Consider the following 27,486-nt stretch of genomic DNA (forward strand, 5'->3'; position numbering starts at 1 on the left):
GCATGGAGACAGGTAATTTTTTTTGTTAAAAACTGTAAAACAGAATTTATTGGCACAAAATAAGACCAATCCACTAGGATCAAAATTTGAAGATTCTTGTATCATATAAGGGTGCTAATTGAACAGATAAAGTCAGCAAGACAGATGCAAAAAGTGCAGACCTCTCAGAGAAAAATTTGGGAAAATGCTATTCACGGAGGTGATGATAATGCTGATGGGATTTCATCTAAAGGGCTTAGGAATCTGTAAATTTCCTGTTAACTACTAGAAAAGGGAAAAGGTCATAAGATCAACAATGCCCTTTGGAAGTATGACTTGACATGTGTGCTCATATAACACCCATATAGCCAACAGAATAATAATAATAATAATAATAATAAGCAACAATAAAAAAAGCTGCTTGGGCAACTCAAAATGCTCTCATTATTTATTATACATCAATAATTTACAAATTTTTTCTTGTTAAGTTATGAAAAATTATTTTCTGTAAATAATTTGTTCTGCTTTGCTGCAGCTTTGCGAAGTAACCATGTGGAATGTATTGTAGCACAGTCTCCTGTTAAAATTCCACAAACACCACTAAGTAATGAATGCTTTGAAGCAGTGCCTTTTTTATGGCATGAAAGATAAAAGCATCTACTGCGCAGTGTATTTAACATGCAAGTTATTACATAAACTTTTAGAAATGTCCTGTCTTTTTAGGTATCAACAGAGTTCTGTCTATCTTCCCATGGTTTTCTTAGTATGATTTAATAAGTGGTGGTGTTTTTTGGCAATCTTTGTACATAACTCTCAGGAGGAAATATTATATTTTTTTTCCAGGGAGATGATGATGATGCTGACTGGATCTCATCTAGTGGACACAGTTGTAGGAACAGCCACTTGCGTCTTAGGAAAGGTCGAAGTGTTATACATGAAAGCCTTGAGGATAATTATGGTGCAGTCACTGTGGCTAATCATGAAGCACTTGCACAAGTTCTAGAGCAGGTCTGTGTACATACTTTATTAATGAATTTCATCACTTTAAACTAAAAGTTATTTTGAGTCTTTATTTATTTTTTGTAGGTTAATGCTAAGGATATAGGAGAATGTGCTGAAAAGTAATGCCTCTGAATTTTTTGTGTGAAAACTCTTAAAGCTTTTTTAAATAAAACAAGTGGTGTTATGTGTTTATTTTTCATGTCTATATATTTGCAGTCTTCTGCCACTACAGTGTGCTGAATTTTAGCACGTAACATGGCGGTCCATAACGTAATTATGTCAGTGTATTAGAAACAGTGTGCTTTAATAAGAGTTCCGAATTTGAGGAGTTTGTCCACACATGGAGCACCCTCTCCTTCAGCATGACAAAGCCAGACCACACACAAGTTCTGAAACATCTGTAACTATCCAATTCCCGGGTTCACTGTCATCATTCATCTTCCTACAGTCCCCACTTGGCCCCATCCAGTTTTCATCTATTTCCTAAACTTAAAGAACATCTCTGAACAGTGACAAAGCAGTGCAAGCAGAGATGAGTCATAGCTCTAATAACATAGTCAAACATATTACAGTGAGGGTATTGACAAACTGGTGTCTTGTTGGGAGACTGTGTTTGTTGTCAGGTTGACTGGGTTGAGAAATAAATATGTAGATTTGAGGAATAAATATGTAGAATGTTAATAACATTCATTTTATTTAAAAAGCTTTGAGTTTTCGCATTAAAAATTTCAACATGTCCTTGTAAAATCGTTAGCAATAATTTTGATGAACAAGGAACAGAATGTACCAGTTCAGCAGTGGTGTTCTTACATAATTCTCACCATACGAGAAGTCAGAGATAATGTTATCACATTTTAGTTCATCTTTTTGCATGATTTTATCAAACCACAAGTTGAAGGAATCATTGCAAGGATATAGCAGATTAGCTATTGTTTACAAAACATTAATTAATGGAGGAAAAGTTCTTGGTTCTCTAGCCAGCTAGTAGGATTAAGATACTGTGTTGTTTTGACAAGTGTTGTTCTCACCAACAGTGAAATAAAAAAATTGGAACATCCACAAATGTTGACACTTGGTGAAAAGATAATAAGTATGATACTCAATGAATCATAGCTGTATTTTAATGCTACCACTCAAGAACTTTTAATCAGTAATATACGCTGAGGAAGTCTACATTTACACATGAATTAAATATGTTTGTTAATAATAATGTATATTAGAGAATAGCTGCAGGTATGAGAGCTGACTGACAAACACTGAGGCTAATTCCCCCCCCCCCCTCCCCCCTATGATTTTTATTACTCCATTTCAATGTTTACATGATATTTTTCAAAGTACTCCCCTTTTACTTGAATACACTTTCTATAGCAGCTCTGCCAGTCCTCAAATATGTGGTGCAGACCATTCTTTGTCAGGTCCTTGAGAATCGCCTTACTTTTCTTGAGCGATGCTTCAGAGCTCTCAAATTGAATGTCCCAAAGTGTTGCCATTAGAGATGGGAATAAAAAGAAATCACATGGCGCAAGATTGAAGCTGTGTGTACACGGATAACGTTGAATTGAGTGGGAAACTGCACAAATTGATTTGCAACATGAGGCTGTGCATTGTCATGATCAAGTTGCCACCCAATGTGGAAAGTTCTGGTCATTTCCTTGCAATGTGCTTCTTAATTTGGCCGATGCTGAGGTGTGTTTGTAAGCTGCTATAACAGTAGTGTGATGGGGAACTACACACTGGTAAAGGATTCCACGACAATAAAACAAAATGTGATCAAAATCACTTTCCCTGCAGATGGAACAACTTTCCCCCTTTTTGGTGCTAGGATTTCTACACTGTGCTGGCTCATTTTCTTTCAGGATCATAGTGCTGCAGCCATGATTCATCACGTGTGGTAACTGACCCCAGAAATGCATCACCTCTGTCAGCAGAGAGACACAGCATGTCACGGCTTATCTCAGTTCGCACAGCCTTTTGCTTGGAACTCGACAGACATGGTACCCGACAGGCACAGTCACAGTTCATATGGAGATGATTATGCATAATTGTAAAACACTGCAATACAAAGTTCTCAACATTTATTTGAGATTGATTGTCATCCGCCAATCCTCATGGACAGTACATCAGCTGTGACGATGTTGACATCAGTCACAGCAGATGTAGAAATACCAGGCCCACCTTGCTTAACACCGACAAGTCGCCCATCTTTGAAGTCATTGAATCACCTAAACACTGTTTCACGAGGTAGTGCTTCTTCACTGTATGCTTAATGCCACATTTCTTAAGTTACAGTGGCTGTAGGCACTAAACGAACAGACTTTTAGTGTCCAGTACTGCTCCTCCTAACGTGTCACCTCCATTGTACAGTATGCCAAATGCACAGCGTGTCTACAAAATAGAGCATTACTACCAACCTACTGATATGAGGGTGCTGCTGTCTGTGAACATTAAACATAAAAGCTCGTTGTTCTCAAATATTCATGGTACGTGTAGGAAACTATCAGAAGCAACAGCAAAAAAAATTAGTCTCTATCTCTATTGATCAGCCCTCCTCACATATTCAGCATGTCACAATTCTTAAATAAAAACTGCTCACAATGTGTGTGATGTTTATAGTAACTATTGGGAACAAAAGGAAAGAGAATTACAAATTGTCCGTCAACACCAAAGTCATTAAAGGTGGCTTACTAAGTTAATTGTAGGAGGAATAAATAAGAGGGGCAAGGGATCAACTATGTCCATTTGAATGAACTATTGTAGCATTCTCCTGGGATTATTTACTCAAACATAAATCAATATGGTGGGATGAGGATTAGGACTCCACGTTTCATGTGCACAAGGGTTCCACTTTTCATGGACACAAGGTCCACTAATCATGTACTATGAAAACAAGGGCGTGCACCACCACCACCACCACCACCACCTTAATCATTTCAAAACCAAGAAATATTATAGTTATATGATGTTACAATAATTATAGTTTTTACATGTTCAGTCTGTGTGCTGTGAACTACAAATTTATGTAAATTCCATTTAACAGGTTAAGCATAGTTCTGCTCTGACTATACCGGTAACTCTACGAGGTCTCAAGACTGTACCTGAGCTCCATTGGTCTGACTTTTCTGTGGATGAACGAGGCCGAACACTGGCAGGGCGGCGTGCATTTTATCCTGCCCTTTGGTCAGGTCATCCAGTCACGTTAAGCGTTAGTGCTGCTGGGCGTGGTGGTGGAGATTTACCTGCATCTCGGGCACCGATGCTTACTCCCCTTGCTCAATTCTGTGATCTGATTCCTGCCAGATACCTTCTCCGGCCTCCATCTGTTGATCCTGATCAGCTGGTTAGAGGTAATATAAAATTTATATAAGGTATACAGTAGTAGTAATGGTGCTGCACTAAACTCAGTCAGTATTTACACTGTATCTCTGTTATTTATTTAATGTCAACTTTGATTATCAGTTTTCATACAAAACAACTATGCACTCTGAATAAAACATCTTGATGACAGAATATTTATTGCCTGCTATTAGTGTATAGGATGAAGAGTACAGATGTCGATGTTCTATGTGGTTTCAGCATTAACGCGGTTTGGTGCAAATCGTTAAGGTGCCAGGCATGACCATATTGATAGCTACATTTCTGCTTGTGTGTTTGCCATATTTTCTTAATCCATAGAATTCTTACATTGCTTCAGAGTACTGTTTATTCCATCTTGAAAATTCCTTCCCAATTATTAGGAACAGTGTTATAATGTGGCTTTGTAGTCTAAATTTCCAACTAGTTTTCTAAGAATGTAAATACTTATGTTGGCTTTTGCCAAAAAGCTTAAAATCTTTGTCATGTGTAATATAAAGGACAGAAGTGAAACTGCATAAAACACACATGCTTTTATTTTTTACGTTATTGTATCAGCTATGAAATTGTGTACTTTTTAAAGTTTTATATTTAATTTGAAATTGTGCAAGCTTAAAAGATCTCCTGAAAATGAAAAATCAAGATGTTACTAAAGTTAAGAAGAACAAAGACTTGATACAAGAAGTACCACTGCCACCTCTACACTAGGAACAATTTGATAATTGGCCAGTAGTGAGTGACAAAATATTTTGAAAGCATTGGTTACTCCCTCATAAGTTAAAGTTGTCATCCTGTAAGGCAGTTAGCAGTGCTGCATTAAAGGATATTTTAATAATGAATAATTTCTAAGGTTAATTTGAATTATTTGGTACCTACCATCTGGAGACTCAATTCTTAGTAATGCCACCAGTTAATTTTAGGTGTTTTCGCACATTTCAGAACTATATATTTCTCCTGCTTCTCCAGAAAGGACAGAGGGATTGGTTGGGGATGGTTGGAAAAGAGGGGTGGGAAGCAGTTCTTAGTCTCTAGATTGAGTGTGTCCCACCGTATGTGAGGAGTGGAGGCAAATCCAAAATCATCCATACCATACAATCCAGTGATTCCTCAATTCCAGCATTGCTTTCAAACCCTCCCTGAAAATCGAACTTAAAGTCTTACTCTTGAATATTGAGTTATCTCTTATCTAAAGGCATTCTGCTCTACCATTATCCTCCATACTGACAGGCTCCACTACTGTGGTACTTGACCACAAGGATTACGTGGTAGAGAAGCTTCATCAGCTTTTATACACTTACACATACAAAATTGTTTCCCATGCTAACATTCCACCTAAACTAGTGTCAGAAGAATGTAAAAGTGCTTCACCCTTAAAAGGCCCTAAAAATGCCTCCATAGAAGTTCTTGTGCCTTTTGTCCCATGCACACCAATCTACTGCCTAAATACACTAGCTACCTGTACCACTTTGGACCACGCAACTTCAAAGCTCCAGGGAAGCACAGTACATGTTGTTTACTAGCTTAAATGTGTTTACTGTGTGCCACTTTAGAGGGTGTTTCACAATTTGTGTTAAACACTTCTAGAGGTTGTAGAGGTGTCGTAGTAGATCAATTTTTACACAGGAATCCACACCTGGAAATGTCATCCAATGACACTACAGAATGTAAAAGTTACAGGCACTAGTGTTTGTAAATGCATGCATATGCAGGATAATTCAGTGATGATGTTGCAAACTCTTGAGGATGATGGAGACAGATAACTGCAGCAATTTGAGGGAGGAATCCCTGGTTCAGAAACAAATGAGTTGAAAGTTAGGTGAGAAAATCATCCTGATACCTGTATCGGTACTACTGTTGTGAAGAATGTAGGGCATGCAACTTTCAGGGGTGGTAGTATGGACCAAGACAAGAAAAAATGTCTAGTAAACATGGGCTCTAAAATGCATACCTGAGGAGCTATGAGCACTTGTTCATTTTCACCAGCATGAAACATATGTCCTATATTGAGCAAGTGCCCATAGTTCATAAGGTATCCATTGTAGAGCCCATGTTTACTAGACATTTTTTGTTTTGGTTTGGTCCATACTACCATATCTGAATGTTGCCTACCCTACAACCTTAGCAACAACAGTACCAGTATATATATTCCACCCTCAGACGTATCACAACAGTTTTCACTTATAATTGTTGATTCGTTCATTTCCAGTACAGGGACCCGTACCTAAAATTGATGTGTCTATCCTTCTCAATCATCCTTCTTGAAAGTTCTAAAATCATCATGGAATCACCTTGTATATGCATGCATTTACAGACACCGGTGCCTATAACTTTGACACTCTGTAGCGTCGTCGTCGTTGGATGATGTTTCTGGACATGGATTCCTATGTAAAATTTGATCTTCTAAGTCCCCTCCACACCCTCTAGAACATGAATTGTGAAACACCGTGATATAGGGTTGCCTGAACACAGGAACCCTTCTGCCCCACCCCCTCTCATCCTAATTTCCTATACAGTAAAAATTTCATTATTTACTTTTTTATTTGCTTTTTACATTAATTTCTTGTGCTTACTAATGGTTCTCCCCCCACCCCCCTTCCCCTTCTCTAATTTTGAAAGCTAAGAGTTTGTTTAATTTTGCTTTTACTTTGTTGTAAATTTTCATCCCCATATAGTGCGAAGTTTCAAACAGTGAGTAGGCAGTGTAAAATTATTTTGATTTCTGGTGTTGTAGTCATGTTGAAATTTTTGTTACAAATAAATCAGGGTTACTGTGTACAAAGATAGTCAGTTTATAGATGTACAGTGAGCGAACTCTTAAAGTACTACGAATTTTGGAGTGGGTGACATAAATGTCTTTGCTTTACACTGTGCATGTTTCTAATGATTAGTTTTCTGAAGTTTTAATATTAGAGATGTATGGCACGGGCTACCACAAAATATAATATTACTGGTTCAAAGTAATTGTGATATACTGCTTGCTGCTAACACTATATAATATGACCACGAATGCTAAGCTATTTATTTTAAATGTTTGTTATTTTATGCATGCCTATAATTTTCAGCAACTGTAGTATATATTTTTTAAAAAATATATATATACGAGGGTTGGAGCTTTAATAGTGGCAACCATTTATTTACAGCTCATACAAAATAGATACATGTTTCAAAGTTTTACTGACCTTCAAAATAGTCACCAGCATTGTGTATAACCCATTGCCAGTGATGTGGAAGTCGTAGGATACTCTTAGCAGTGCCAGTTGTGTTGCCAGTTAGAGCGGCACTGGCTATTGCCTGACGAATTTGTAGCAGTTCTGAAGCGAATGCTGTGAAGTGTTAGAAATCCAGTTGAACTCACGAGGGCTTAAGTCAGGGGAGTGCAGTATGTGGTATAGCACTTAGCAGCCCCATCAGTCAAACAAATCAGTAACTGTGTGTGCCTGAGCACTGTCCTACAAAATGATGGTCAGGTCCTGCAGAAAGTGTCATCACTGTTCATTTTTGGAACACAACCTACGACCAGCTTCGTTGGGCAATAGACCACGCTGCTCGAACTGTCATCACAATTGGCACTGCTAAGAGTATCCTATGACTTCCACATCACTGTCAATGCTGGTGACTACTTTGAAGGTCAGTAAAACTTTGAAACATGTATCTATTTTGTACAAGCTGTAAATAAATAGTTGCCACTATTAAAGTTCCAACCCTCGTATTTATTACACCTAACTGGTTTCAACAGACTGATTTGTCATTTTCGTAAGCCTACAGATGTGTGTATATTATAAATCTTTAGATTTTTTCTGTATATTTATGTGAAATATAAAAAGTTTAAACTACTTAGTATTGGTTTTGCAGATGTCAATATATTCCTCATACAAACATAATGCCATATATCCTGAAGTGTACACGTTGTATGCGATTATTGTTAACACAGATTAATAATTTACAGTAACTCAGTCACGTCATGTTTACATCAACCTGTTGTGCTAGCAGCAAGGAACGTATATAAAAGCATATATAAAAATATAACCAAGGTATATAAAGAACTTATATATAATTCATTAAAAAGAAGCCACATAGTTCTAATATACAAAAGGACTAGGCCAATTTTCATGTTGTATAGGAGATAGAATAGGGTCTGTTTTTAATGCAAATTGACCCTTCAACATTTCTTTTGAATTTAGGTAGGAAAGTGTGTATATTTCAAATTCTTCCAAATGGTTCTTTTTGTGGCCCTTTCCAACTACATGCAAAATTTACATGTTAAGCAAGGATGGCAGAGGAAAGAGTGTGTTTCTCTATTTTGAGATGTTCAGCAAAAGTTGTCATATGAATTCTCACCATCTTCCTTGAGCAAATGCTCACAAAAGCAGATCTTAAATGCGCTCCTCGTCTGTCCTATATAAAAACTATGAAACGCATTATGTTCTTTTTCTATACTCCAGATTTGAGAAAATTGTCACTCAGAGGTTTCCATTATGTCCAAAGAGCAACTGGGTGCATTATTGGTGGCAAAGAACACAGTGATGTCATATTTTTTTAAATACATTATCTTTGCAATATGGAATGTCACCTTGAAATGGGATTGTAGTGTATTTATTAACAGTGAAGGACATTTTTATTCTGTTGAGAGGAATTTATATTCTTGTTGGTTTTGGTATTGTACAGTTTTTGTACGAGGTTTGCTTGAGACACTTTTGACGACTATGTACTTAATAACTTTAAGTTTTGTAGCAATAGCAATTTTTATTTGCGTTTATGTGTGTTCTTTGCTGCTAGCACAACAGCTTGACATACACATAGCTGTGATAGTTACTGTAAATTGTCAATCTGTGTATACCAAAATCGCATACAATAAGTAAATTTCTGGACATATCCTGGTATTATGCCTCTATGAAGAAGATTTTGACATTTGCTAAATCAGTACTAAGTAAGTTTCTGTAATACACTTCTTATACTTCACTTAACTGTATAGCCAAGATATAAAGATTAATTTTGTAGGTTTCTGAAGATGACAAATTAATTTGTTGAAACTGGTAAGGTGTAATAAAAATGCATTTGCAACTGATGACTGAATTTTGTTATGAAATATTATTTGAAATGTACTGTATATGTTTATGGATGTTTCATCTACAAATAAAACTGAGTGACAATCAATATTAAGCAGTAGATCATTTATGAAGAACAGGAACAGAATGTGACTTAATACTGAACCTTGGGGTACTCCTTGTGAAATGAAATGGTTTTTCCATTCTAAAGCATGATTTCTTTTCTCTTATGTTATAACCACAATTTGCCTGTGGTTGATTAGGTAGGACCTAAACCATTCTAATACAGTGCCCATAATTCCACATTTTTTCAGTTTTTTTGTGATGGCAACTCTAGAAATTGGATCCTTTAAATGTGAATACTTGCCATCCATGTTTTGGCTGCGATTTGTGTTACCGTAAATTTAGAGAACCATCACATGTCAGTTGCTTCTATGTTGTTTTTAGTGGTAAAACATAAGGTATGTGGTGATGACATTTGAATTATGCAAAAGGAGAGGATCAGCTTAATGTAAAAGATAAGAGTATTTAACGTAAATAGACTCATTTGGAGGGAATATTCCAAAAATAGAAGTGCAAAGTATTGGGACAGGAGAAAAAAGTTTGAGGTAATGCAAGATAGAGTAATAAAAGTTTGGCATTAATATGTGTTATTTGCTTACTTAATCAGCAGTTGGAGTTTTCTCTTTACACCCTCTGTCCTCATATTATTTTCTTGTTAGTTTGTGAAGCTCTGATCAAGAGCTTCAAAGGGGCTTTAGATGCCTGTGTAGAGAGTGAACACACAATGTATTATTTTTGTTGGAACTGTTAAAACTACATTTTACAGAAAAAATAAAACTTGGAAAACTCTCACACATTCTATACAAACAAAAGTTTGATCACTAACGCCAGTAAAAAATTAAAATAATAATAATATCAAAAAGGTTACACTTTTTCATTAGCCTCTCTCCTTTTGTTGGCAGCATCTGTGTCAGTGTTGGTACGACTTCAGGTGGACACAGTGCAGTCGTACGGTCGCAGGCTACGGGAAAAGGAAAGGTGGGAAGAAGAAGCAGCAAGCTTTGCACTGTTGCAGCTTGTCAATGGCCTGAAAAGACTGCAGGCTCAGGGAATCGAGGAGGCGCCACTTTCACTGACCAACTTTGTCCTTTGCCGCTACGAGGACTGCCAGCAGGCTGATATGCACCCACACTTGTGTGCTCTGAGGGAACTGGGTGCTAGTACAGCTGAGGGTGGTGGTGGCACTGCTCCAAGAGGGTGAGCACAACATAATTTCTGTACAATATTGTGCTGTTACAGTAAAAAATAAAATAAAATAAATATTTATGGCTGTGTAGCATAAAGTTCTTTTCAAAATATGCTGCGGTGAACAACCTCACTGTAAGTTAATAAAATAATTTCTTTGTAAGATATTGAGGAAGTATGAGAAACTAGGACGAAGAATGGGCAGCATGTACTCGTGTTAAACACAGGACATTAAACATCCTGTAAACTGACTTTTTTATCATTATCTCATATGAGTGGCTCGTGGAATACTTAATTAGTGAGTTGGGGCAATGATTATGACATGGGTTTCCCATATGGGATTAATGGATCTCTAATACCAGTCAGGTCAATGTAAGTTGAATTCTCCATGATTTTCTGGAATTTATTCAGGTGAATACCAGGATGATTTCTTCTCCTTTACTTTTTGGCAGCTGAGCTAATGGTCCATCTCTTAAAACCTCAATATTGATGGAAATTTAGAACTTAACTTCCACTCTATGGAATATTTTTTTTCTTTTGCCATTGAGTTCTGTAGATGTGATTGATCCCAGCAGGAACGAGAACATTCAGGGGAGTGGAATGACTCAAGACATCCATTCAAAGGAGACAAGCAAAGCAAAAGAAATGAAGTCTGTACCCTGCCTGGACAATAAATTATTACTCTACTGCTCAATGCTCCAGCAAAATGTAATTTAGTAAATTAGATGAAAACAACTACTTTGAGAGAGAAAAAAGCTGCTACCTCCTCAGTTGCTATACCTTCTGTTGGTAGTTCAACATTAGAGGAGGAGCTGACAGAGTTTTGGGGCACCTCCTTACCCTTGAGGAGGGAGACTGCAACTAAAAGGCAGAAGAATCGGCAATGATCAGTGTTATGAGGATGTATATGGTAGTGGAAACCACTGCATTAGAGACATAATGTGTGTCCACATGACATGTTGTCTGTTACTGAAAGTGTCATCATGATCTCTCCATTGGCAGAACATTTTGGATTAGACGCCCATTTGGATCTCCAGGAGGGGATTGCCAAGGGGAAGGTAGCAATGAGAAGAAGATTGAATAAGCAACTAAAGGGAAACTTTCTATGAGTTGGAGCATGGAATGTCAGGAGTGCAAGTAGGGAAGCTAGAAAATCAGAAAAGAGAAATGCAGAGGGTTAACTTGAATATAATGAGGGTAAGCGAAGTGAAATGGAAAAAAGAAAAGGATTTCTGGTCAGACAGATATTGGGTAATATCAACATTAGCAGGATATGTAACAAGAATAGGATTCATTGTGAATAGGTTAGTAGGGCAGAGAGAATAGTTCAGCGATAGGGTTGTTTTCAGTAGAATCAACCACTAGCATATGCCAAAAAGAACAGTTCAGGCACACATGCAGGTGTCACAAGGTGAAGATGAAGAGGTAGAGGTAGAGGAAGTGTTTGAAGGTATTTAATGGGTAATTATGTGGATGATAATAGTGGGGGATTGGAACACTGTAGTATGTGAAGGAAATGGCATCAGTTATAGGAGAATATGGGATTGGTAGTAGCAATGACAGAGGAGAGACTAATTGAGTTGTACAGTTAATTTCAGCTAATAATAGTAAATACACTCTTCAAAAATCACAAGAGACAGAGGTATACATGGAAAATGCTGGAGACAATGGGTTTATTCCAGCTGGATTACATTGTGGTTAGGCAGATTCTGAAATTGTGTATTAGATTGTAAAGCACACGCAGATATAGACTTTGATCAAAATTTAGTAATTGTGAAGAGTCGACTGAACTTTAACAGAACTGCCAAGAAGATGATAACCAATATCACAGTAGCCAGTTCAGTGGAAGAGGGATGGAAATTATAAGAACATCAATCACAGAAGTTGGACAGACATTCACAAGTACAAGGAAGGTAATTGTGAAGAAACCTTGGGTAGCAGAAGAAATACTGAAACTGATTGACAAAAGAAGGAAGTACAAAAATGGAAAGGGAAAGAGAGAAATACAGCACTACAGATGAATGAAATAAATAGAAATTGCCGGGAAGCCAAGACAAAATAGCTTCAGCAGAAATATGAGGAAGTTAGAAAGGCAGTAGGCATTGGAAGAACTGGTTCAGCATATAGAGAAGTCAAAATAACCTTTGGTGAAATTAAAAGCAAGCAGTCAACATTTAGAGTACAATGGGAATTTCACTATTAAATGCAGGTGAGAGAGCTGATATGTAAAAAGAGTTCACATAAGACCTTAAATGGGGGAGGGGGGGGGGGGGATTTGTCTGATGATATGATGGAAGAAGTAATGGAAATTGATATGGAAGATAGGAGATCCAGTATTAGTCAGATGAAAAATTAAGATCTGCCGTCTCCTGTCCTCAACTCTCTCTGTGCATAACCTCCTCATCCCTCCCCCCTGTCCCCTCTCTCTGAACATCTTCTCTCCCTTCCCCCTACCTCTCTCCCTCTCTGTCTAGATGGCAGTCTGAAGACATTCTATTAGACTGTCAGAAAGCATCATTTACACAATTCTGAAGATAATAAGGGCAGATAAGTGCGAGAACGGTCTCACAACCAGCTTAACAACTTGTGCACTAAGTTGCTAACAAGATAGTATACAGAAGAATGGAAAAGAAAATTCAGGATTTGTTATGACAATTAGTTTGGCTTTCAGAAAGATAAAGGTACCAGAGAGGCAGTTCTGACATTACAATTCATAATACACATTCATAGTATTTGTTAACCTAGGAAAAAAAATGCTGATGTAAAATTGTGAGAAAAATAGGAGTAAGCTTAGGGAAAGGAGGGAAAGAGTGGAAGACAAAGAACCAAGTGCTGGGATTGAAAAGACAATGCTTCCACCACTTCTTTGAAACTCTGGGTACAAGAATAACAACCATTTTGACTGTCCACTACTTCAGGCAGGCTTCCAGTCAGTTAAATTCTAGTTAATTAGATTTAAAATAATTAGATTTAAAATAAACTGAAACAAGTTCTGCACTTCCCATGCATAAGCGGCTGATTTGCAATGTTGATAACAGATCCCATGCATGTAGTTCTAATAAGGAAAAAGGTTCGAATTTAATCAAAGGTCATTCTTCTTTCGCACCTTCTTCTGTTCCTGTTAACAACGTTAGTTCTAAATGCAAATCCAACATCCATAATATCAAGTTGATTTTCTTACATTAGGTTTTACCAGCATCCTTTTGAATGATGAGGAATGATCACAATGTGTTCTTGTTTGGAGATTTAGTTAACGATAGCTTGAAGTGTATAAAACTAAAGAAACACTTTCAGACAAAACAACCAGACTATGAAGGTAAACCCATAGAATTTTTTAAGTGGCATGATGAACACTTAAAATGAAATGTAAGATTTTATTAAAAAAAAAAAAAAGTATAAGTTTCTAAGAAAGTCCTAATATAGTAGCATCCTTAGAGGTAATCTACTTAATTGCAAAATTCAAATCACCATACATTTCCCACAGTGGTATTAATCGAGACGAAACTGCAGATTGAAGGGGCTCTGTGAATTGCTGTTTCAAAGATCCAATGAAGACTGAGTCTGCTTTCTTCAGAAATACAAGCACACACGAATTCCAAAAGTGTTCTGAATTTTGAGCCATGTACATTTTTACCCTTATTTATTTGCTTTTTGAATGATCAAATTGAATATAACAATTTTTAATTTGGCATTTAAATGGTGAATATTGTAGCATTTGTACATGATGAGATTTCAAATATTAAAACTCCCTAAATAAATTAAAAGCACTACAGATGGAAATAGTTAGATTTTAACTAACTAATGAATTTGTGAACTAATTTGTAAAAAAAAAAGGGTAGTGAAACACATATTTGCTCAATTTCAGTAACTGCACTTGTAGCCATTGTTATTTATAAACTAGAAGTAGTTTCATCTTGCATCATGTTTGGCTAACACAAATTTATGACGATTATTATTACTGTCATTGTAACTTATAGTTGCAATAATAGCTATTGTGGACCCTGTTTGTGCCAAGTATGGGAAGTGCTGATGAAGGAAAGCAAAATGGGCTGGGGAGCAGTCAAAATAATTTGTTACAGAAAGGGGGTACAATGGAAAAGTTTGAGAACCCCTTCAGTACAGTATATTTAAGTGGATAGCATGCTTAATTAATAGCATGTATCATTAAACACATTGTCATCGATATTTTAATGTGATTTACATTGTATGTGTGATATTCTCTTACAATTTTAAATTAAAACTACAGCCTCAGCAACATCATATATTTCATGATTTCTCAGGTCGTTGTGTCGGTGCGCTCTAGTTGGACTGCGCCACCTGCATCCAGCAGCCATTGCTACACAGAGAACATCGTTGTTAACGGATCTTCTGACCCGTGGGCAGGCAGCTTCCTTATCACAGGTAGTTTAAATAGCATATTGATATAAACTAATTAGAAATTCAGTTGGTAAAATGTGAAATTATCAGGAAAAGGAATTATTAGGGATTGGGTTAACAGTATTACGTAAACTCAAATGTTACAGAAAACATCAAATAATTTAGTACAATATTATATATTTCACCAGTATTTATTATTAAAACTTCCAAATACAAACTTCTCCAGTAATGTGTGCATGTGGGTGCATGAGAGAAAATGAGAGAGAGAGAGAGAGAGAGATATGTAGGTAGGTTTGACAGAGCTTCTTGCCGTTGCACAGGGTGGTTGTAATGAAACCTGTGCCACTTGTGCCAGTGTAGATGGAAAGCTATTTACTGTATGGGCACCCAACTTATAAGACTGATGTTCGGATTGTGTGCTGCACAATTATCGTTGTTAGTAGTGTTAGTGTCATGACTTGCCATTAGGCACCAGTACTGGTATGGCGATGTAGGGTTGAAATGCAAGTGTTAGTGTGAATTAACAGTTGCAGACAGTCAACATGGATCTGGACAAGGTGATGAGGGCTATATTCATAAAGCTGTTTTATCAAAACAGCAGTACTGCTGCTGATCTTTAAAAGTATCAGGGTGTTAAAGGAATACAGAGGTTCTCTTTTTGCACTGGGATTGAAGAACACAATTTGGAAGTTCGAATTAACAGGTTATTTGGGAATTGTGCCTGGGAGAGGCCAATGGCTATTTGCACCACAAATTGTTGAAGAAGTTACTGCTGCCATAGGCGAGAATTCTGTTATGCAACGTGCAATCTTCAAGCAGTGCATAACCTGTGCCACACCAGCTTGAACATTCCATGGTTCACCGTTCGAAAGTTGCTTTGAACAATTGTGAAATGGTATCCATGGTATTGTGGATGCAAATGGTCATCACCCTGCGGTCATAACAATGAGCAACATTTGTAACCTGGAATGTAAGCATGGTACACAGTGGGCAAATGTTACCCCCTCGTGTGGAAATTACAATGTGGTTATTTCTCTACTGCATGTCCTCACAGGTATTTCCACAAAGTTCCATTGACCTACGATGGCTCGCTTTTCGTGGTGGCCCTTGCAAGTAGTTAGTGTTACTATAATCATCAGTTACTACATTAGACATAAATTTTCAGTGAATAAATAATAGCAGTTGAAAAATAATCTAACAGTTTCATTTGCAATGAAAAGACATTCATTGGGGATTGCATAGTAATAGCGACTTGTACACTACTATGGGCATCATTCATTGGGGACTGCATAGTTAATAGTGACTTGTACAGTACCATGGACATGCAAAAAAATATGTATGAAAAATCCAGGCTGGTATAATGACAGTATTATGAAAATGGTAGATTGCTACTAATCATGTAAAGATGATGATAAGTAGCAGACAGGCACTGCCTCTGAACATCAAATGACCACTGGTATAGAACTTTCAAGTGTTATGGGCTTTAGGTTAGCATCACATTGATCAGGAACTGTCATAAATTTAAGAACATAGACATTCATAAATTTTGCCTAGAACAGCATATGGAAGCATGTGCAACAGAAGCAGAATTTCATAAAAAAATAATACTTCATAATATTAAGTGTATATCAAGCACCTACAGGTTACTTTAATGTGTTCATAAACAACTTTGAAGCTGTACTGGCCCATTTAACAAACAAACATAAAGAAATAGTGGTTTCTGGGGACTTCAGTGTAGAATTCCTTAAAGACTCTCCCAATAAGAACTCATTTGAGTTAGTAACACTATCATTCAACTTCATTCCCACTGTAAAGTTCCCAACTAGGGTAGCCAATTGCTCACAAATGGCCATTGATAATACCTTTGTAGAAAAGTCCAGTGAACAAAATTATATTACAAAACGAATAGTCAATGGAGCCTCAGACATGCAGTTCCTTCTGTTAAATGTTAATACTGAACGGGATATAAAATCTGTTAAATCTGAACTCGAGGGTAATTAATAATCCAAAAATTGATTATTTTAGGACACTCCTCAGAGACATTAACTGGAGTGATGTTGACAGTGCTCATGGCATGAATGAAAAGTATAACACTTTTGCTGATAAAGTGCTTACCTTATTTGAACACTGTTTTCCCCCAAAACTAACCAAGGTTAGAGCAAAGTCTACAAAGAAGCCATGGATTTCTCAAGGAATAGAGGTATTTTGTAAAACAAAAAGAAAACTGTATCTGTCAATCCGAAACAGTTCCAATGTAGATGCTATAGTACATTACAAGAAATACTGCAAAATATTAAAGACTGTAATACAGACATCAATGCAAATATATTGCAAGGAAAAGATAGTCATATCAGATAACAAAATAAAGACAATATGGGATATAGTGAAGGAGGAGACCGGAAGAACCAGACATGAAGAGGAACAAATAGCATTAAGAGTAAATGATACATTGGTGACAGATGTGTATAGTGTTGCAGAACTTTTTAACAAACATTTTATAATTGTTACTGAGAAGATGGGGTTGTCCAGTTTTGTAGATTCTGCCATGGGATACCTCAGACCAGACATTTCAAGTAACTTCCGTAAGCTGAATGTGACCCTCACTACCCCAACAGAAGTAATGTCAATCATAAAATCAAGAACATGTAGTGGGTATGATGAAATATCAACACAGTTAATTGAAGAACGTGATTCTGAGTTACGTAACATATTAAGCTATCTGTGTAACCAGTCGTTTCAGTGGAATATTTCCTGGATGGTTGAAATATGTTGAAGTTAAGCCACTGTTTAATAAAGAAGATAAAGAAATAGTGTCAAATTTCATCCAGTTTCACTTTTGCCAGCATTCTCGAACATTTTAGAAAATGTAATGTACAATTGGCTTTATAACCATCTTACCACAAGTAACATACTATCAAAGTCGCAGTTTGGACTTCTAAAACGTTCTGATATTGAGAAGCCTATCTACACTTACGGTGAAAATGTAGTTAATTCATTAGACAAAAAATTGCAGACAACTGGTATATTTTGTGATCTATCAAAGGCATTTGACTGTGTAAATCACAATATCCTTTTAAGTAAATTAGAATATTATGGTGTAACAGGAAATGCTGCAAAATGGTTCCAATCTTATATCTCTGGCAGGAAACAAAGGATGTTATTAGGAAAGAGACATGTATTAAGCTATCAGGCATCATCCAAGTGGGAACTAATTACATGTGGGGTCCCACAAGAGCCCATCTTCACCAGGTTACATCTTAGGGCCCTTACTTTTTCTTGTGTATGTCAATGACCTTTCATCAGTAACATTACCAGATGCCAAGTTTGTTTTGTTGGCCGATGATACAAACATTGCCATAAATAGCAAATCAAGTGTAGTCTTAGAAGGATCGGCTAATAAAATATTTGTGGACATTAATCACTGGTTCCTAGCCAATTCTTTGTCACTAAACTTTGAAAAAACACACTACATGCAGTTCAGAACTTGTAAGGGGTGTCCCACAAGTATATGCCTAACATACGATGACAAGCAGATAGAAGAAGTGGACAGTGTTAAATTCTTGGGATTACAGCTTGATAATAAATTCAACTGGGAGGAACACACCACAGAACTGCTGAAGCATCTAAACAAATCTCTATTTGCAGTGCGAATTGTCAGACATAGGGGATATAAAAATGAAAAAGCTGACATACTATGCTTACTTTCATTCCATAATGTCATATGGGATTATTTTTTGGGGTAATTCATAAAGCCAAGCTAAAGTTTTCTGGGCACAAAAACGTGCAGTAAGAGTTATATGTGGTGTGAACTCAAGAGTATCCTGTAGAGGCCTGTTTAGGGAACTAGGGATACTAACTATTGCTTCCCAATATATTTATTCTTGATGAAATTTGTCATTAAAAATATCACTTTTTCAAATCAACAGTTCAGTTCATGGAATCAATACTAGAAATAAGGATAATCTCCACAAGGTTTTAAAGTCACTTACCCTTGTACAAAAAGGTGTGCATTATTCAGGAACCCACATTTTCAAAAACTTGCCAGCAGCCTTAAAAAGCTTAACAACCAATGAAATTCAGCTTAAGAGAAACCTAAAGGCCTTATTGGTGGCCAACTCCTCCTACTCCATTGAGGAATTTTTCAGTAGAACCAACAGGTGTGTGTGTGTGTGTGTGTGTGTGTGTGTGTGTGTGTGTGTGTGTGTGTGTGTGTGTGTGTGTGTGTGTAAAGTACAGTCTAACTTCTACACCATTTCAGTGCAGTAATGTGTTCTTTGTAAATAAGTATTGTAATAGTTCTATTATATATTTCTTACCTTATAAATAAAAACATTTTTTTTTAATTTTAAATTCAGTGCATTAATATGATCTTAATAAATGAGTGTCGTAAACTTATCCTTTCATATAGTCTTCATTAAAAAAAAAAAAAAAAACAAAAAGAACCATCATGCATTATTGTTTTTCTGACATGTTCTACATCCTGGAGGACCTCCTCACTATGGATCAATTGGAAAGAAAGTAAATCTAATCTAATCTAAAAAAACAGAAAGACAGCTAAACGTGAGCTTCAGCCAAAAGGCCTTCTTCGAAAGTAGACCACGCGCGCACACACACATTCATGCAAGCGCAGCTGAGTGGCCAGACAGTGGTCATGTGTGTGCATGCATGAAGAGAATGTGTGGTTTGTCTACTTTCGAAGAAGACCTTTTGTCCGAAAACTCACATGTTTAGCAGTCTTTTAGCTGTGCCTGTCTGCGGCTCAACATCTCCTTTCCATACTGTCAAAAATACATTCTAAATTAACAAAGAAAAACATGTTTGTAAGATAGAGCATTATCTCAGAAATTTAATGTAATTGTAATGTTATGCATTATTAGTTGAAAATAAAATAAATGTGCTTTGTGAATACTACTATTTGAACGTACTAAGAGGTCTGTTTGGTCTCCATCGAAATACTCTCCTCCATAATTGATACACAGCTCACAACACTGTTTCCACTTCCGGAAGCAGTCTTGGTACACTTCTTGTTGGATCACATGATACACACATCTGTGAATTTTCTTTCCTTTTATCTTGTCTATTGTTCGGCAGCATAGTGTTGGCTCCTTTTTTATTTTTTTATTTTTTTTTTTTTCAGCAGAGATGAGTATGTAGGTACATTATTGTGAGGCAAGAGCCATGAATTGTCTCGTCATGTTTCAGGCCGTTTTCTTTTCATAGTTCCTCACAGGCATCACAGCGTGTCGCGATAATACCATTGATTAACAGTTTGTCCCTGCGGCATGAATTCATGATGAACTAATCCTTCAAAGTCAAAGAAAACTATCAGCTTGCCTTTGACATTTGACCTGGAGAACCTTTCTCAAACATTGTGAAGATTGAATCTTGGTCTCAACATCACGGTTCAATCCCGCGTCCGGCCATCCTGATTTAGGTTTTCTGTGATTTCCCTAAATCACTCCAGGCAAATGCCGGGATGGTTCCTCTGAAAGGGCACGGCCGACTTCCTTCCCAATCCTTCCCTAATCCGATGAGACCGATGACCACGCTGTCTGGTCTCCTTCCCCAAACCAACCAACCAACCATGTCAACATCACAACTGTAGGCCCACGACTCATCACCAATTATGATTCTCTTAAGCAACATCTCGTTCTCATTTGTGCACTCCAGAAGCTCTTCACAGACTGTGAGGTGAAGGTCTTTCTGGTCTTGACTCATGGTAGTGGGACGAACGTGTGGCATCCTGATGCATTCCAAGATGTGTTAAGATTTGATGGCATGATCCAGCTGAAATGTTACATTCTTGTGCCATCTGTTGAACAGTCACTCTTTGATTGGCACGCACAATTTCGTTGACACTCCTGACATGAATGTCATTGGTAGATGTTGAAGGGTGTTCTGAATGAGGGTCATCTTGAACTTCCGTCCAGCCATTTTTATACCATGTGGACCATCTGCAAACCGAGTATGGCTTAAGTACTCATCAGCGTAAGCTTCTGCATCATTTGGTTTGTGTCTGTAAAGATTATCTTGAGTTTCATGCAAAATTTAATGCAGTCTCATTGCTCCTCTAACAATGCCATCTTGAAATTCACACTCTGTGCGACACAATGTTCTACTCAATACAGCACTGAACAATAACAGACATACAACAATGAAACCTATGGCAGTTACACATTAAGCACAGATGTGTATAGGGATGCCAACAGCATTTCGCTCCAACACACCATTGGCGTGAAATTATGAATCTTCGGGAATTCTTTGAACAGACCTTGTATTGATGATTTTATCCAAGTACTGTGTTCACTGTTGTATTATGGGGATGGTTACATCAGTATTTTTCATTAATAATCTTTTGACATATAGTTAAACAAATTAGTTACTTCTGTAATCTCACAATTCAAGGAAATGAATGAGACACTTTAATTGTTTATGCTTGTGGAGCATCACTGTAGTAATAAGACCATGTTATCTTCTATTTGGTGACATTCATCTTAATGTCAATTACAAAATTAAATTCCATTTCCTTTTAAGCAAACATTTGTTTCCCATTAGAACTGTACGTGGTGTAATTGCAACAGTGATCGTACATTTAAGATCTCTAATCCGTAAGTCAACATAAAACTGAAACAAGGCTTGGAAAGTCATGTCACATTAAAGTTACTCTTCTGTAGATAGTGGAGAAGTACTTGCAAGCAGCTTGAGATAACAAAGTTGCTCCAACAACTAACAGATGGCTTGTGAATGCACTTTATGGTGTTCAGCCAAAATGATACTTCATCGTAGCCTGATAGATAGATAGATAGATAGATAGATAGATAAAATGACAAAGAAATCTCAAAACAATTTTATATCCATTATTATGCAGCATGCTTTATTATTATACAACAGTGACACAGTTTAACCAAACATGCTAATCAGGTTGAGAGAAATGGATATTAGGAGTTTTTAATCATGTGTACAAATGCTGATCTTGATAAATATCCTCAATATTGAATAATATATTAACTAGAATAAAACATAAAAAAACCTGAGTACTGGGATGATTTCTTGAATTATTCCATGTCTGGAGCTTCCCATTACAACTGTTTTGCTTGATAGCTCAGATTAAAATGTTATCTGTGAGAAAATAAATAACAAACCAAAATACAGTGTTTTATTTTTGCACAGGCAAAATCTGTTCTCGAACTATGGTTATGGGGACCTGCAGATGCTGCACTTACTGGTTCAAGAGTGGAACGTGAACAAGCTCTGCAGCGATGGCTTGACCTGGAACGGGCAACAGCGTTACATGAGCTGGCTCTTGTTCCCACTCGACCTCATCATCATCTTACCGCTTTTGAAGAAAGTAGGTTACTCTTCTTGGTCACAACAAGTGCTGAGATTTTAGCTGATGCATCATTTCTCCTAGATGGTACGAGCACCATTGCTAGTGATGCGTGATGGTGAACTGTCTGACATGACCTGGTGACTGAAAGACTTTTAGAAGGTTTGATGACTCTCTTTACTATCAGCAGTATTCTCATGTTGATTTATTTTCAGTTATGATTCATTTACACATGAAGTTGGACCATCAAGTCTTTTCGTAATTGTCACTTGTGAGCTGTTTCTGATCTAAGATATTAGAAAAGACAGAGGAAGGAAGAGATTGCTGCTGATACTTATAATGTGTGATCTGTTAAATTCTTGTGAATATGTGCGACATAGTGGTTAAGGACTTTGAGGTGACTTCCTTGAATCTCAATTAATGTTTTATGAGTGGCACTGGGCCTATCTTTGCCCAGGTTATTTAAATGTGCTTATGATGTAATTACTGTTTTTACATATTGGCACTTCCAAGGGGGGAAAAATTGAATACTCACAAACACAAAAAGGTATATAGCCATCCCATTTATTGTCTTTTCCCTGTGCTACCATTTCTTAATGAGACATTTTAAGTGGACCAAAGTTGTTTCAGATACCTCTTTGTCATGTTAGTGCAGCATACGTGCATTCCTCAAAGAGGTCTTATGCACAATCAGTCCTGTTTACAAACTTGAAGCGTTGTTTTCATTGTTACATGTGACATGTTGATTTTATAACAAAAGAGATATCTGTAAAGATTTTCAGTTTACCAATTTTGAAAACTAAGGTTTTACAGTCGTCTCATTTTCTCAAAATATCTGCTGTGAAAGCTGTGAAAAACAAGCTATTTTTTTCCAATTTTTCACCTCATCTTAACAAAACATGACTTTGACCATAGATTTTGTTGAAAGAAATGCTCAGGTTTTTATGTACATTTTTGCTGTATTTTTGCTGTTCTAGTGTTTTATGTTAATTGTTACATCTGTGTGTGTACCTGATTAGACTTTGTTGTGCCTTCATGCAAAATTCATGGTTCATGGTTCAACAGAAGACAATGGTAACAAGAAGTTTAGAAACATACTGCATACAGGACAATAATGGTTTTTTTATATGACATGTATGATGGTGGAGTTGAATTTATCTTCATGCACTCCAAAAACTTGACTGTAAATGCCGAGTGCCATTTAACTTTGTATAATCTCTATGTAAAAACTAATATTGTGTGACATGTAAAATATGTTTGTGTAAAAAATGCAGAAGTGTATGTTTTATAACATCTTGACATTTAAAAAAATAAAAATCTGAAACCTCAGTTATGAATTCAGTTTGACTGTCTTTGTTTTATTTCTGTATTTCAAATATACCTATGTTTTTGTAATGCTTTCCCTACTAGGGAATTGTAAAATAGTAACACTTACTCTCTGTGAAATGAGTTAACCACAATGGATGTTAAACTAATTGTAGGACTGACGTGAAGCAGTTACTTGTAGCACACAGGAGCAGTCTGTTGTATGAGCATCTATAGCTTGACACGCTTCACATACCAAGAGTTTAGAGTTTTCTCAATGGATAGGATCCATGGAACGTAATATATCAATTGGTACACCTTAGGAGAAAATTTAATTTAGTAAAACACGTGTTAACAAGTTGCAAACACTTCTTGATAACCAGTTGGAATATACACAGTAAAAAAAGAAAAAAAATTGCAATTCGAGCTAGATGACTCATTGGGTCAGATAACTATTCAGCAGCCCAGTCCGTAATCCACAGATAAGCTCACATTGATGAAAATAGGGTTGCCGGCTGCTCTCACGGGTAGCGTTAAATGCATTTGCTGGGGCTCACACTTACAAGCATTAACATGAGCCGAGTGCTTCTGCCACCAACAAGCCAGTATGGCAGATGCTTACAATTGTGCGTGTCCACAGGCGTAATATTCAGTCTAGTTTTGCAGCTGTGAGCACATGCTTGTACAAGCAATGAAACCTCAGCGAACAAGTGTTTGTGCCTGCAGTTAAGTTTCCTTGTGCTTAGTTGTCTGTGATATACACTGTATGAAATTGCGGCTAATCAACTGTCACTGTGACCTTGTAGCACTAAAAAGAGTAGGAAGAATTAAAAATTCACTGGCAATGAATTACTGAATGTATTAGAAGACAGTGGTTTTGAGATCATAAATAAGGGATCAAAGGAGGATTGCTGGAATCACAATAATACAGAAAGTTGCTTTAGCAATGATAGTGTGGAATCAGAACTTCAAAATATTTTCATGACAGTGAAAAATCTGTAGGTTTGGAGGAGAATGGTTATGAAATGGATGACGATCAAGAATCCTACAGGCAGAAGCTAATAAATCAAGTGAGACTTGGAATAATGAACTGCATGACATGCATTATCGTCCATATTCAAAACATGGACATTTAATCCTACTAGCAAAATGCTAATGTATTTTCTTAGCCTGCGCCGACCACTGTGGCCGAGCGGTTCTAGGCACTTCAGTCCGGAGCCGCGCTGCTGCTACGGTCGCAGGTTCGAATCCTGCCTCGGGCACGTATGTGTGTGATGTCCTTAGGTTAGTTAGGTTTAAGTAGTTCTAAGTCTAGGGTCTGATGACCTCAGATGTTAAGTCACATAGTGCTTAGAGCCATTTGAACCATCTTTTCTTAGACTGCTACTAACATATCACATATTTCAGTTTGTGAAAAATGATAGATTGCTACTCACCGTATAAAGGAGATGTTGAGACACAGGCAGGCACAACAAAAAGTTTGCTATAGATTTAAGATTTCAGCCAAAAGGCCTTGTTTTAAAGTAGGAAAAACAAACACACACACACACACACACACACACACACACACACACACACACACAAACGTGAACAGCAGTCTATCCTTTTCATAATACTGTTGTTATTTCAGCTTGGATTTTCCATTGTTTGATACTTCAGTTTGTAGTTGATGAAACAAATAATAATGGTGTAAATATAAGTGATTTTGCTAAACAGGGACAAACTGGAGGAAACATTCTCTGGGAGGATGAGCGAAAAAAGTCTTACGGCTGGGAATGCATTCTGAGGCCATTGATATAAAAGATGTTGAATGCTAGAATATGCCCTGACATCGGGGAGGTAGCCCACAAGGATTGGATAAGCCAGACGACTCTGTGCAACATTCTCCATGATAACTTCCAGTACCTGTATCGTTTACAATGTTTGCAGGATTATTACCTACAAACTTGCCTCTGCAGTGGCTTTTTTATTACTGGTTCATTACATAGGCCATCATATTGGTGAGATATCTGTCATCCATCCTATATGGAAGTAGCAGAAGTAGTCCACAAAACTACTGTCCTATATCCTCAACACTTTTTGATGTTCTTGAGCAACAGTCATACAATAGTTTTAAGGGAAGACACCGCCATTTGACTGTCTTGTTTATATAAGTACAACCTGGGTTTCGGCCTTTTATGCCATTTTTCAAGTATCTGATTTTGTGTTAAAGACACAAAATCAAATGGCCCAAACCTTGGTTGTACTTAAATAAACAATAAAACAGCCAAATGGCTGTGCGTACCTTTACGTACTTGATACTGATTTGTTGTAGAATCTGAGAACATATTCTGAGCTCAAACTTAATGGGGTATCTTGAATAGAATGACCTGCTCCATGCCATCCAGCATGGATTCCAAAAATATTGGTTGTGTGAAACCCAACGCGCACTTTTCTCACATGACATATTGAAAGCTTTGGATCAAGGCAGTCATGTAGATGCAGTATTTCTTGAATTCGAAAAAGCATTTGACCCAGTACCACACCTATGCTTACTGTCAAAAGTTTGATCATATGGGGTACCAAGTGAAATTTGTGAGTGAACTGAGAATTGTTTGGTAGGCGGGATGCAACATGTTATCTTGGATGAACAGTCATCGGTAGCTGCTACTTCAGGTGTGCTCGAGGAAGTGTGTTTCGGCCCTTGCTGTTCATGTTGTGTATTAATGACTTTGCAGACAATATTAATAGTACCCTCAGATGCAGTTGTGTATAATAAAGTACTGTCTGAAAGAAGCTTCAGAAATATCCCGTTAGATCTTGATAAGATTTCAAAGTGGTACAAAGACAAGCAACTTGCTTTAAATTTTCAGAAATGTAAAATCATGCACTTAAAAAAAAAAAAAAAAAAAAAAAAAAACAACATAGTATCGTATGACAATAAATCAATGAGTCACAGTTGGAATCAACCAACTCGTATAAATACCTGAGTGTAGCATTTGGTAGGGATATGAAATTGAGTGACTACATAGGCTGAATTGTGGGTAAAGCAGGTGGTAGACTTACGGGAAGTATAATCAGCCTACAAGGAAGATTGCTTACAAATCATTCATGTGATCCATTCTAGAATATTTCTCAAGTGGGTGGGATCTTTATCAAATAGGACTAACAGGGGATATCAAATGTATACAAAAAAGGGCAACACGAATGGTCACAAGTTTGTTTGAATTGGGGGACAGTGTTAAGGAGGTGCTGAAGAAACTGACTTGGCAGACTCTTGAAGACAAATGTAAACTAATCCAAGAAAGTCTACTAACCAGCTTCAAATGACGACTCTAGTAATATATTTCAAACCCCTACCCGTCACTCACAGGGGGACCATTAGGACAAGATTAGAACAATTACAGCACACACAGATGCAGTCAAACAATCATTCTTCCTATGTGAATGGAATGAGAAGAAACCCTAATAACAGGTACAATGGAGCGTACCCTCTGCCATGCAGTTCATATTGGTTTGTAGGATATAAATGTAGATGAAGATACACAGATAAGGCTATTGTTTCCACAGTTGGTATCATGAACCTTCATGACACCCACTTGTGGGCCATGGGGAATCCCTGTGGTATGGTGACAGCAAAAAATCAGCACCAGTCCAAGCTGCGTGTGGACGAGGATTATTGGCGACTGCCTTGTGGGACCACAACACTTTGCTCTTCCTTTGAGGGGTCCTGTCTCCCCTACTGTAACATGTCTTTGGTGGCATAAAGAATACAATGGCTACAGCATGATGGTGCTCCATAGCTGCCAAATATTATAGATTGTCTGTAATTATTGTAGATTTATCACTACAGATTTATCATCTTTGTCATGG

At 37.1% G+C, this 27,486-nt stretch overlaps 1 protein-coding gene across 1 annotated transcript in view; it reads left to right on the forward strand.

The window, feature by feature from the left end:
• The window catches only part of LOC126188357 (uncharacterized), a 526,233-nt gene extending 502,567 nt beyond the window's left edge, over window positions 1–23,666 (forward strand). The window contains exons 14-18 of the mRNA XM_049929956.1: window positions 823–987; window positions 4,019–4,325; window positions 10,343–10,637; window positions 14,906–15,026; window positions 22,173–23,666. Coding sequence (XP_049785913.1) covers window positions 823–987; window positions 4,019–4,325; window positions 10,343–10,637; window positions 14,906–15,026; window positions 22,173–22,445 — 1,161 coding nt within the window. The 3' untranslated portion in view covers window positions 22,446–23,666. The remainder of the gene's footprint in view (window positions 1–822; window positions 988–4,018; window positions 4,326–10,342; window positions 10,638–14,905; window positions 15,027–22,172) is intronic.
• Window positions 23,667–27,486: the final 3,820 nt, after the last annotated feature.

This window comes from Schistocerca cancellata, chromosome 5, assembly GCF_023864275.1.
Source record: "Schistocerca cancellata isolate TAMUIC-IGC-003103 chromosome 5, iqSchCanc2.1, whole genome shotgun sequence".
NCBI classification, from domain to species: Eukaryota; Metazoa; Arthropoda; class Insecta; order Orthoptera; family Acrididae; genus Schistocerca; species Schistocerca cancellata.